Here is a 13293-nt window from a genome sequence, read left to right on the forward strand (position 1 = left end):
ACAAGTGTGAAACTAAAACTATTGTTGTAATGGTTTTAATAATTGACTACGTATATACATACATATGTAGGCTTTACCTATAAGTTTGTCAAATGTATGTACATTACATTAGACTGGTTAAAAATTGTATACTACTAAATACTTTTTTCAAAATCCCTTCTAAAATATTTACGGGACAGTGAAAAAATATGCCTATCAAAAGCGCAGCCCTAAATATTGAAAATTTAATAATTTTTAATTTTCTTTAAAAGAAAGATTATTTAACAATTTGTGAATCGAAAGACTTAATAGAGTGTGTATCACAATTATACGCACATGCTGACAGGTTTTGACCATTATTATTATTTAATTTTAAGTAGTTTTTGATAAAAATGTAGTTCATTCTTTAATAAAACCCGTAGAAATGCAAATTTCAGACCTTGTGAAATATTTAGAAAAAAATTCAACAAACTTTAGTAAATATGTTTAGCTTTTTAATTCGGTTTCTTACAAAGATTTTGGATGTGTAGTTTTGTAGCCAACTCAATTTTGGTATAATGAAGTGGTAGTTTGAAGTAGCTTTGGCTAACCGTTGATTTTTGGCAATTTTTTATCTTGACGGTGTCAGTAAATTTTTTTCATACGATTAAAAAAAAATATTTTTTAAACAAGTTAAACTTGATAATTTAAGTTAACTCTCTCTCTTTTACAAAAAAAAGTTCAAAATTATAAAATTTCCACAAAAAAAAAATATATGATATTAGGTAAGTGATGTTTTTCCCGATAATTAAAAAAAAATCGTTAAATTTTTACTTGTTCGACTTTAGCTTTAAATAACTTTTGGAGGAGTGAATTTGTGAAAATATCATGAGGAACTTTTCTACAGCCTTCAATTTTCTTCAAAAATAATTTAAAATTTTCTCACCTCAGCAGCCCCCTCAGCGAATAAATTCTCAAAAATCAATGGCTACAAAACTGCATACTCCAGATTTTTCTACGAAATCGAATTGAAAAATTTTTAATTTCTTTCTTGCATTTTCCCGAGTTTTCTATAAAATTAAGAAAATATATTCTTTTGGCTTTTGATGTTAAATGAACTATATTAAAAAAAAAAATTAGAAAACTTTGGTATTGAAAATTTAAATACATAAAATCGCCAAAACGTCAGCATAAGCTTTCGACTGGCGTCTCTTTTCCGAAAATATTTCGCAAGGGAATTAGAAAAAACATAAATAATAAATAATTTTAAACCAGTCCATTGTAAAGGTATATGTAAAATATTAAAAAAACAATACTATATGTATGTAAGCGTTATGCTGTGCACTGTGGTATAGCAATTAATAACCGACTGTTGTTATTATACAACAACTAAATGCTACTTGATAACTTAGAATGGCAACTTAAATGCGGCTACAAAACTTGTAATGTGAAAAAGAAACATTGAATTAAAATACAAAATTTCTTGCATTAAAAAATTCATTGATAAAAAATTAGCAATACTCTTGCTCTTCTTCGTAACGATTTATGTTTTCCGCTGGCTGCGCCTTATTATGCTATAAACTTCTTGTTTTCTTCCTCTTCAAGTTCTTTCAATCACTCGCACAGCCGCACGCCTTGGCCGCACCGCTGACAATATCAATCCAACCGTTAGACATTTGCAGTATACTACGAGTATAAATAGAGATGGCATATCAATCTTCTAACGAACGAAATGGTGAAGTGATTCTAGATCAGTGATTCCCAAAGTGCTGGACGGGAGACTGGATGGGAGACTGGATGGGAGACTGGACGGGAAACTGGATGGGAGACTAGACGGGAGACCCGACGGGAGACTCGATGGGAGACTGGACGGGAAACTCGATGGGAGACTAGACGGCAAACTGGAAGGGAGACTCGACGGGAAAATGGACGCGAAACTGGACGGGAAACTGGACGCGAAACTGGGCGGGAGACTCGACGGGAAACTGGAAGGGAGACTCGACTCGACATATTTTGCAATAAATGCATATTTCACCAAATATTGATAACTTGCTGTCCTCCCATCAAGTATGTACATTTATCCTATTAAAATTATGATTATATGCTTATGCTACGAAATCAGTAAAAAGTTTAGGAATCTCTGTTCTAGATTTTGTGGGCCGATAACTATTATTTGTTTGTACATAACTACATGCATAAATATGTACGTATTTATGTATGCATGTAGTTTTTGTTCTTGATGAGCATCGCAGGAAATCCTTAAGCTTTTTGTGATTTGCCGATTTTTTTTACTTTTTTTTGTTTACTAGCTGTTGTTGTTTCAACCTTCAACCTCACAAGTCACCTACTCAAATATTCGCCACTCGCGCTGCTGTNTCTGTTCTTGCTTTTTGGTTTATGTTACAACTAACCTCTTGATTGCATTTAAAGTTGCTTAAAGAGATATATGTACATACATACCTACATATGTACATATGTACATCGATGTGTTTTTTCTAATTTTCCTCGAAGCACTTGACCATAACTTTCGTGTACTAAAACCACAAACCACACCTGCCCTTCACTCCCCAAGCCAAGTTCTTATTTATTATGATTTTTTTCTGTGTTTTCATGCCGACTTTTTGGTGAAGAATGGCGCATTGTTTTGTGTTTTAATACCTATAATTAACATATTAAATTCTTTACCAAATTTTGGCACACTTTTATATAAAACTGACCTTTTTGTTGGATGAGGTGATAAAATTAGACCCTGAGATAAAACAGTAGAAATCTACTAAAATGCACACATACACCGTTTATTTTGTATGTACTATACAAAAAAAAATTGGTTAATATTACCAAATTCAAACTTGAAAAGCAATCAACGTGATTTTTGGTTAATATTAACAATGCCTTGGTTGATATTTTCAACAATGATTTGGTAATATTAACCACAGTATTGTTGACATTAACCAAATTTTTGGTTGCCGATTTTTTCGTTTGAATACGCTTATGTTCGGCACTTCACGGATGCTTTTTCATAATTCGGAAATACAAAACAAAAAAATTGTATTATCACTTTAGCCCGTTGCCTCTGGCGAAAAGATGCGGTTCTTCTGAAAGTTATCAAATAACAGCAAGCATCTCTGCACACTCAGTCACAGCCGCTCTGCAAAGTTATCCTCAAATATTGAATTTGAATTGATATTCTTCGTCATTTGATTTGGTTCTGCATTTCACAGATACTTTTTTGTAATAAAAAATAATTAAAAATGATGTGTTTCCGCTAACGGCATTCGTACTCGAACCTGCCTGTAGCAAACAAATAACAGCAAGCACCTCTAAATGTTCAGCTACAGCCAGACTTATGAATTTGTTTTCAAATGTTCAACTTGAATCACATTTCTTACAATCGGCTTATTGACCATGAAAAAATCAAACCATAACTTCGTTGAAAAATCCATTGTGCTTTTGGCTCAGTGTAGCATTGCCGCTTGGAGCTCGATTTTAAGAATTAAAATAGACATTACAAAGGATGTCAACGTATTTTGCGAATTTCAGTAGTGATTTCAACTCCTCTTTTGAGGTGTCCTCTAACTACTCCAACTGGAAGGCACCCAAGCATTTTAGTAGTGTTTTTGACAGTGCAGGGCATGCCGATGATGCATAGGTTTACGTTGGTATCGCCACTACCGCATCTGTCATGCGACAGCCTTAAAATGGTAACCTTGACGATGACCTTGTCGGGCACAGGAAAGGTTGTCCTGAAACAAGTTTATATTCTTACAGCCTGGACTGGCTCCATAATAATAGTTTCCCTTTGAGATAATCACTTTTGGTGTTGGGAATATTTCCTTAATTGAAATACGTTTTAGCAGTATCTATCCATTATCTATGACTATGCCCTACAAAATCCCACCAGGAGTAACCATGGCTGTTGCTGGTAAGTTTTTTCCGATAGAGTTTTCTCTATACCACCATGACAAGCTATCAGGGCACTGAATATTTTCTACGAAGCTGAACTTTCGGTACAAGAAGTTAGACTGGCCTGAGCTTATGTACGTGAACTCATCAGAGATTATCCTTTCTGCAGCTGGAAAGATTATTTTGGTAAAAGTAATCCATCTTAATTCCCTGGACTGGCTCTAACGCTCAACACCTTGGCTCGGACAACTGGTCCTGGTGCTGGCAAGATATTCCTGACAATTATTTCCTTATCAGCACTAAGACGAACTCCGGCAAGCTACTGCGATACAATGGTAAACTATCAGGGGGCTATGTATGTTTTCCAAACCTAAATCATCTCTACAGAAAAGATCCAGTCTTACATTTTATATTAGGGACTATATGGGAATTCTGATTAGTAATTCGACAGTTCATTAGACGTAAGCTGCCCAGAATCACTGAACAGTGCCTGCTTAGAGCGAGCGTTACCATTGTGTCTAGCGCCGCGATAGGTTTTCTTGTCGAACGCAAGAATAAAGAAAGCAAATCTGACCAGCGCCTGCCAAATCAAAATCAAGGTTTATTTCCGTCAATTTCGACATACAAGTGTTGGAGTGGTCTATGAATGTAGTTTGGCTATTCTTCAGTCATTACCCTCTATTCCTATGTGGCTAGCCTGTCAATGGCTACCCGGCTGCGAAGGACGTTTTTGGATGAAATACTTTATGGGGTAATTACTTTAATTGCTGCCTGACTGTCTACGTATAACTTTACTTTGGAGTTGTTTGTTCTTTAGGTTTAGGCTAGCTCTGTGGCTATCCTCATAGGGGAAACCTTTGCTTGTGTTTCAACGGTCATGTAACCTTACTGCCCGCCAGACGTCGGTTCCGGCAATATATTTCGGCAGCCACTCCAGTTGGCATGTTAGAAACCTCTGCAAAAATGTTAAGACATCTGCCGCTAAGTATAATCCCCTTGTGCCATCCTTCCTCCTCCTCAATCGTTATACAAAACCTTCGTTCGCAATTAAAGCATGTTGTCTTATAATCTTCTCTGCCTGCGCTTCTCGGCCCAATTGAGCTGTACCCAAATGTTTTGTAATTGCATTCCCCTATAGTAGAGAATCTACCTGTAAATTAAGGTTTCTGGCGACAGGGAATGTGATGTGAGTGCCACGAAATTTTTCCAGCGTCTTTAAGAGGAATGAGATCAGACTTATGGGTCTGTATTCCACTGAGAAATTTTCCTAGGTGTACTCCTTTTTGGCGCTGTAATCGCCCTCATGATTTTGGGCGAATACAATAAAGCAAACCAACTGACACTAAATGAATTGATGAAGTGAAGCCCTTTGCTGGATTTCCACTTCGAATTAAATAGAAAAAATTTTAATGACAAAGTTTGGAATTAAAAAATAATCGTATCATTACGTTAAAAATTTAATATTTAAATTCATTTCCACATGGAATTTCTGGCATTTTCTTTTGTCCTCCTTTTCGGCTTTGTTTACTTATAATTGAGAAATTCTTGGTTAACGACTTTAGGAATTTGTAAGTCCAAGCAAGGCGCATCTATACAAAGTGGTGTTACTAGAACAGCTGATTTGATATTTTTGTCTCTACACTAGTACAGTAGAATACACAGTACAATATACATGGGATTGTTGTTTTTGTATTATTGCTACCACCTTGTATAAATTCGCATTAATGCAGGGATGCTTTTAATAGGACCAACGTAACAGAAGCAAACCGGCCAAGCTAAAGCTGCATTAACATTGGCCGATCTTTTTGCCGATTCAGCATTGCTCATTCAAAAATCGCTGCCTCAAAGTAGACAGCAGGTCAACTTCTGCAGGCGATTATCGCCTGTCAATAAATCATCTCATGTAAATGCATCTTAATATTCACGCATTTCGGCAATTTTCTGTCAAAAATTTATAATGCTCATACAAATTGTATAGTACCTACCAAAATTAAACGGCGTGCGTAAAAAGCTAACGAAATTTCCAATTTTTATTCTGCGTGCGCTTTTTATTTAACATTTCGCTCAGTCAAATCAAGTGCAATCGCACGCAAGCCTTTTTCGGGTGACGCAGAAAAATAAATTAGACGAAGAGTGTACAAAAACGACATGCGTTTGTATTAGATTCGGCTGTAACAGGCATACCTAAACAAAACCGTCAGCGTTGTTTGGCTGTCAAAAAAAATTATCATGCCCAAATAACAAATAACACGGCGGCAACGTTCAGCGGTTGCAAAATCCGATTTTTACAGGCCGTTGCGATGTGCAGCTTTTTTTTAAGTATGACACTTCGTCGTTAACGTTAGTCGTAAGAAAACGCTCCATCCAACGCTTTTGTTTAGGTATGGCAGCTATAGATATTAAAGATGCAGCTAATATGTAAAATTAAAATTTTTATAATCCAGAATCAAACCGTAGAATCAAGAAAAAAATTAAATGGTAACTATGAAGAATTTTTAATCACGTTTGTGCAATTTTAGGGAAATGTGTAGTAGCGCTCACACCGTTTTTAGGGTGGGGGCGGAGGGAGAGGGGGCGCCCCCCCCCCCCAAAAAATGTTCTTTTTAACAAATGCATTTTTGCGTAGAATTCCTTAGTAAGCGCCTGCCACTGGTATACCCGGGCGGACCTTCGTGTTAGACGTGAACCTTCGACACCCTCGTACTCGCTGGTATTATAACCCTCAGGCAGTAGAATTCTCCTTTCTGTGTTGCCAAAGAAGGGGGGCTGAACCACCTTTTGCAGAGAACACCTTTCTGCGTAGGCGGCCTTCGGCCGCACTTAGGGATTATAACTCTCAGGCAGTAGAATTCTCCTTTCTGTGTTGCCAAAGAAGGGGGGCGAACCTTTTCGGAACACCTTTTGCAGAGAACACCTTTCTGCGTAGGCGGCCTTCGGCCGCACTTAGGTATTATAACCCTCAGGCAGTAGAATTCCCCTTTCTGTTTTGCGAAGAAAAGGAGCTGAACACCTTTTGCAGAGAACACCTTTGTATATTTTTAATGCTTACTGGGTTATATCCTATCTTCTTTTGTCTCTCATTCTTTTGCATATTTTGGAGTTTGACAGCTGAACTCCGCCATTTAATTTGCATATGCAACCAAAGTCAGGCGCGTGATTTTGAAGGTGTTTTTATTTAATGAATTGTGATGAATTGGTTAATATTAAAGTCGTAAAGCAAGTTATAACAAATCAAGTAAAGTGTAAAGTGAAGGGGAATACAAAAATATATTGGTGAAGTGGCTAATTTAAGCAGAATAGGAGTGATAAATGTACGCTAATTTCCGAATTTTACAAAAAAGGGCATATTTCAAACCCAATTTGTAAATAAATTAGTAACCAAAATTTACAAAAGTGAGTGTTAAAATATTGCGTGGACCCTTGACTACAAGTGTGTGAAATTTTTTTTGGATCGGACCACCCATTTGGACGGAATAGCCCGAAATAGTTGTGAGCGGTACTAAACCCCACCCCAATTTTAAGCTAGTCGAACGGGTTCAAGTACTTATTTTGTCAACTTTCCCCAAAAAAACAACCCAATGCAACCCTGTCAACACAAATGTAGTTTTTGTTTGGTAATTCTCTAGGGTGGGGTAACAACCCCTAAAAAAGGTGCGGAAAAGTCGGGAGGGGTACCAAACGACGCGTTTCGGCCCCCCTAATAACAATTAAAAAGTTATGAACAAAAAACTTTTGTTAAATTTCGTTGTTTTCTATGAGCAATTACCAAGTCAAAAATGCACTAAATCACCAGTTTCCAGTTTTAAAACACTACTAAAACGTTTCCGGTTATTATTTTATGCAAACCAAATCATTTATTCACTTTTATTTTATATATTTCGTTAATAAAACAGAGTAAACAAACTTTGCGCCTGCTAAAATTATTATAACCTCAAATCGCTGGTATTGCCACTTTATTTCACATTTCATTTGCGCTATTATACTCAGTTTACACTATACACTATACACTATACACTTCTTCCTCTTCTGCTTCTTCTTCTTCTTTTTACTTTCATCTAAATAAGATATTGTAACCAAAATATAATAGCAAATTTCGCTGTACCATCGCGCGATTTTTTATTAAAAATTTTCGTTGTTTATCGAAGTATTGATTTTTATGGAAAAAGCGCCGCAGGCGAAAATTTTTAATAAAAAATCGCGCGATTTTTTATTAAAAATTTTCATTATTTATATATATATTAAACGAAAGAAGATACCGAAAAGCATTGAACAGTGCACACATCTCATAAGGAAAAGTGAATTATTACGAAATACTAATACAGTGGCAGCACTATAGCTATTTTGGAATCTCGCGTTTCAGCTCGCAAAGATTGTCAACTTCTTTTTAATAACAAAATAATCTATCTTAGGTTGATAAAACTATGTGTTTCTTTAATAAATAAGTTAAATTATATATTTTAATAGTGTTTAAAAAGTGAGAACAGGTGATTTAGTGAATCTTTGTCGGTGTAATTGCCCATAGAAAACAACGAAATTTAACAAAAGTTTTTTGTTCATAACTCTTAAATGGTTAATAATATTAGTTCCCCCCTCCGGATTGTTATTAGGGGGGCCGAAACGCGTCGTTTGGTACCCCTCCCGACTTTTCCGCACCTTTTTTAGGGGTTGTTACCCCACCCTAGAGAATTACCTTTTGTTTTTGTACTACCGCTGCTGCCAAGGCTAATTTGTACAAGGTGGTATTGATGGCGAATTTAGATTTTCGCCGCGGTACTTCTTGGATTAGTAAAAAGTTGCCTTTATTGCTATTGGCTTCGTAAAATTGTCCTATGTAAACCCCAAGTTAGTAAACGAAAGTCGAAAAGTCATCGAGTGAGAGTCGATTCTAGTCATTCTGAGGTGACTGAAGTCGATTCTAAAAAGTCGATGTTTGTCTAAAGTCAGAGAAAGACTTTTGCATCTCTAATAAATTCGTGAAATTCCTCAATTGGACTAGCTCGTGTAGATTTTCGTCAGTTTTTTATTTGGTATAAAAGTTATTAAAACATATATTTAACATTCTTAAAACTCAACTGAGTAATCGTAAGCCACGTTCTGTGATTTTGATCAAATAAATTATTGGAAATAACGTGTCAGTGGCCTGTTTAGGTGCGCAAATTGGCTGCGTCAATAAAGGCGCAGTGGAAAACGCTGAAAAAGTAATCGGTAAAAACCCATTGAAAACAACGAAAAGTTGTATATAAACCAGATCTTGCATATTTGTATTAAAGTTTTTTTCCAAAAAACATCAAAAACTATAAATAAGGAAGCGTACACCCTCTCCGATAAGCAAACGATAGCATTCCAATAGTTTTTAGATAAGCGAAGGCGGGGAATACTGCGATAGCAAACTTGTACTGCTGGTGAGTCATCCAAGATAAAATCGCAGTGCACAGCGAACGGAGCGAAAACAAAAAATCAACTTGCAGCAGCAACAGCTCCAAGGCCCCTGCCATATTTCGTGTTGACAAAGAAAAATAAAATCAAAAATAGCTGAAAGCACTGTTGCTTTACGGTAGTGACGTCATCATTGTGCTCAAAGGCTTTTACGCGGATTAAGAAATTTACTATGAAAACAACTATCAGTGTTACCACAACTACCAACACAGCAACATCGGTAGGCAGCTCCGCGCCATCAGTCGCCATTATACCCAAAACGGAATCAAGCGATCTGAATTTGACCTTTCAAACGCCCAACGCGGCTGCAACCAGTAGCAGCAACACCACTGGAAGTGCAAATAAACGACCTGTATCGTTAGATCTTAACAAAGTGGCGGCAAAAAAGCAACGTTTAGTGGCACCTTCGCCACTCCACATAGATTCGCCCAATTTGGAGAATTTAAAAACAATTAATACACCAGATATCGAGAAAATGCTTCTAAGCAATGTGATGCCGACTCCGCAGCCTGGTGTTATATTTCCAAGCAAAACGAGTACGGTAAGTACAATTTTAATCAAACTTAACTATTTTCAAACCAGCAGCTATTAAACTATTATTTACAATTTAGGTAACTTCTGAACAAGAAGATTACGTCAAAGGATTCGAAGAGGCCTTGAGTAACTTACATCAAAGCAAGAAGTCGCAAGCCGCACAGATAATAAACAGCAGCAATAGCAACGTTGAGGTTACGGCAATAACAACAAATACGTCCACCGCGCCAGTTGTTGGCACTGGCATTAGTGGCGGGTCGTTCACCTATACCAATTTAGGTGAATGATTGTTTTTAATTAAACATATCCCATCATAACCTTATCTATTTGTGTTTAAACTTCCACAGAAACTTTCCCGGTTGCCATCAAGGACGAACCACAAAATCCGGCATCACCGGCAGCACTCAGTCCTATTGATATGGAAACACAAGAAAAAATCAAATTAGAGCGTAAGCGACAACGTAATCGTGTAGCAGCATCAAAGTGCCGAAAACGTAAGCTCGAACGCATTTCAAAATTGGAAGATAAAGTAAAAATTCTAAAGGGCGAGAACTCTGAATTGGGTGCAGTAGTTAAAAGCTTGAAAGATCATGTGGCACAGCTCAAGGAGCAAGTGATGGATCACATTAGCTCTGGTTGCACAATTTCTATGTTATCTGATCAGCCAATGTTGTCTGGCAAATAACATGAGGATTCAGTTGTAGGCATGCGTAAACTAGAGCAAAGTGAAATAAGGGATAATACACGCGAATTAGCTTTTAGGCAAAGGAGTGGAATAATAATGGAATGTAATCTTAATTCTAAAGTTGTTGATATAAAAACTGAAAATGGCCATGGTTCTCTTGGAAACGATCAACACCAGCATTCTCCAAACACTAATCAAACGAAAATACCAAGTGCCACCCTACATCGTAAGCAACAGGAAGAGGAAACTGAACCAGATTTATCAGATTTACAACTAAATAATAGCATAATCAATGTGATTGAGCAGCATATGCCCATTGAATTGTTCATGGAAACGCCACCACTGACTGGTGACAGTTTATCGACTCATTCAACAAATTCTATGAGCTCCAGCGCTGGTGTTAGCGTTGAGTCTGAGTCGCATAACAACAATCAAACAACGACAAATGCAACTGTTCTTGCGCTGGATGCAACTACAGTAGCTACTGCAATACCAGCAGATATGGCCGATCATATTCGTTCTAATGGAGATGCTGACGGCGAGAGACCGCTTGTTTTAGTTATTATCACAGATTATGACATGCAGCAATAAACCAAAAAATATTAAAAAACATTTTTTTTTGCTCATGGCACGGTGTCCAGTAAATATAAAATAGTTCGCCTGTAAATGCTTTGAATGTAAAGTGCCTTTATTCAAAAGCCAGTAAATAAAATGCCTCAGTAACCAGGAAAATTTTATTAGTATAGCAGATGTTTGCTGCTAAAAAAAAATGCCTTATAAAATATGTATGAAATTCTTATTTGCTTTGCTCTGTATTACCCAGTAGGTATTCTAAAAATATGCCTCTTAATTGCTTATTTATTTAATATCTCTACATATTTGTTGTATGTTAATTTATTTGTTAGATATACTAATATCAGGTTTTAATTTTTATAAAATTTACTAGTATAAGGCTTCCACAAATCTATATTAACTTTGTAGCAAAGCGCGCTTATTGCAATAAGCGCAATCTGTGTACGCTTTAAGAGTATTTGCATAATAAATTAATGAAAAAAGACAAATATACATAGTATGTATGCACATGTTTAATCTATTTCTTGTGGGTAACTTCGCATTGAGTACTTCGGTACTTATCAGTTTTACCTTAACTTTGTTTAAATTACTTATATGTGGAATAAAAAGCTTTACCATAATAATAATATAATCAGCCTTGTCATGAGCATAATGTAATAATCTGCCTTATCCTGAGTTTCGCCTGAAACAAAATTCACCCGAAAATTTGTCATCCGCCCATAGTAAAATCATGTAAACCAAACCATGAACGAAAGACACAAGATCACGCGGTAAGGAAAAAACGAAAAAAGTTATTTTCTAGCTGCCGAAATCTCGACGCCATCTTTGTTGTAAGAAGTAAACAACGAAGAGAACGGAGAAAACCGCGAAATTGTTGAACGCATGAAAAATCATTTTTATTATGCAAATTCTTCTATAAATCATGCCGTTGTGTTAAATTATTCTTTATCTTATGTGTACACACGTTGTCACAAGTGAAAATGAAGAAAATTGCAGTAAAAAGCCGCCAACAAATTGTAAACAACGAAGAAATGTAAATAAACGGCTAATGTCAAAGTCGCTCAACTTTTTTCATAAATGCGATTATAACGGGCTAGTCTCCAGCCCGCGTGATCTTGTCTTTTTGGTTCATGAATCAAACGTGAAAAGTGAACCGGTTCGAGGAAAATTAAACTCATGATAAGGCTGAATATACATACACATTCCACTATGGTCATGAGTTTCATTTTCCACGAACCGGTTCACTTTTCACTATTGGTTTCCATGGTTTTACTATGGGCGGATGAGAAATTTTCATGTGAATTTCATGTGAATTTTTTCGGCCGAAACTCGAGATAAGGCCCACAAGTGCATGGACCTAGAGTTTTATGCAGCCTCCGAACACAGGCCGTATGGAGTGGTTGTGCGCANCTGATTGGTCTGATGCTATTACATGTATTGATTACGGTGACCACTTTGATGACAAGGAATAGCAGCAATTTCCAAGTAGTTCTATTCTTAATACTCTGTAATTGTTTTCGCAACCGCTTTGCGTTTTTCACGGTTAGACTCTTCAATTTCTTTTCCACTTGTAGTATCAGCAGCCTACTGCACAGAGAACATAAATGAGTATGCGGCGGCGAGATGGCAAAGTTTCTCCAAACAGCAGTACTTTGATAGCAATGGACTTTTTATATCGACAGTCTTTTCAATGCCGATTTTGCTGAATTGTATGCTTATAATTGTGAGGAAGAAGGATAAAGTATTCTCAACAAACTATAACTGGTAATCGATTTGGAACTTTCCTAGGGCACTTGGATGTACAACTCCTTTCAGTTAATGGTTAAGCTAAAGAGAGCACAACTATTGCAACGAGTCCAGAATGAAAAGCAAGAACATAAAGCGGAGCGTACCAGCGAGGAACATGCCAAATCGGAGTAAATTATTTAAGGACATCTAGCAGTACGATTTGGAAAATATTTAAAGCTTTGGTATCACACTTCATATAACTGGCAATTTCTTGCGGAATATTGAAAGGGCCATCCTTTTTATGGCCATGGAAGAATACATATTAGAGATTTAGTCGCATTATTTTTTTGTAGTCATTTGTACTTATATAGACATAAATATTAAATAATGGTGAAAACTTTGGAGTTTTTTTTATAAAAGCTGAATTCGTTTCCCAACAAAATGTACTGGAATCCTAAAATTTTAGATAACGCGCA

General features: G+C 36.5%; 2 protein-coding genes across 2 annotated transcripts; both read left to right on the plus strand.

Moving 5' to 3' along the window:
* Positions 1-8816: 8816 nt before the first annotated feature.
* On the plus strand, positions 8817-11592 carry Jra (Jun-related antigen). The gene is made up of 3 exons (XM_017628814.1): positions 8817-9838; positions 9909-10110; positions 10179-11592. The coding sequence occupies exons 1-3, from the start codon at positions 9470-9472 to the stop codon at positions 10514-10516; spliced, it is 909 nt and encodes a 302-aa protein (XP_017484303.1). The 5' UTR covers positions 8817-9469; the 3' UTR covers positions 10517-11592.
* A 760-nt stretch (positions 11593-12352) lies between these two features.
* LOC108372945 (transmembrane protein 18-like) lies at positions 12353-13217 on the plus strand. The gene is made up of 4 exons (XM_017628774.1): positions 12353-12397; positions 12476-12596; positions 12664-12812; positions 12878-13217. Exons 1-4 carry the CDS (start codon positions 12353-12355, stop codon positions 13007-13009), a joined length of 447 nt encoding a protein of 148 aa, XP_017484263.1. The 3' UTR covers positions 13010-13217.
* Positions 13218-13293: the final 76 nt, after the last annotated feature.

Source organism: Rhagoletis zephyria, unplaced genomic scaffold (assembly GCF_001687245.7).
Source record: "Rhagoletis zephyria isolate East Lansing unplaced genomic scaffold, Rhagoletis_zephyria_1.1 Rzeph_scaffold_00078, whole genome shotgun sequence".
In the NCBI taxonomy this organism is placed as follows: domain Eukaryota; kingdom Metazoa; phylum Arthropoda; class Insecta; order Diptera; family Tephritidae; genus Rhagoletis; species Rhagoletis zephyria.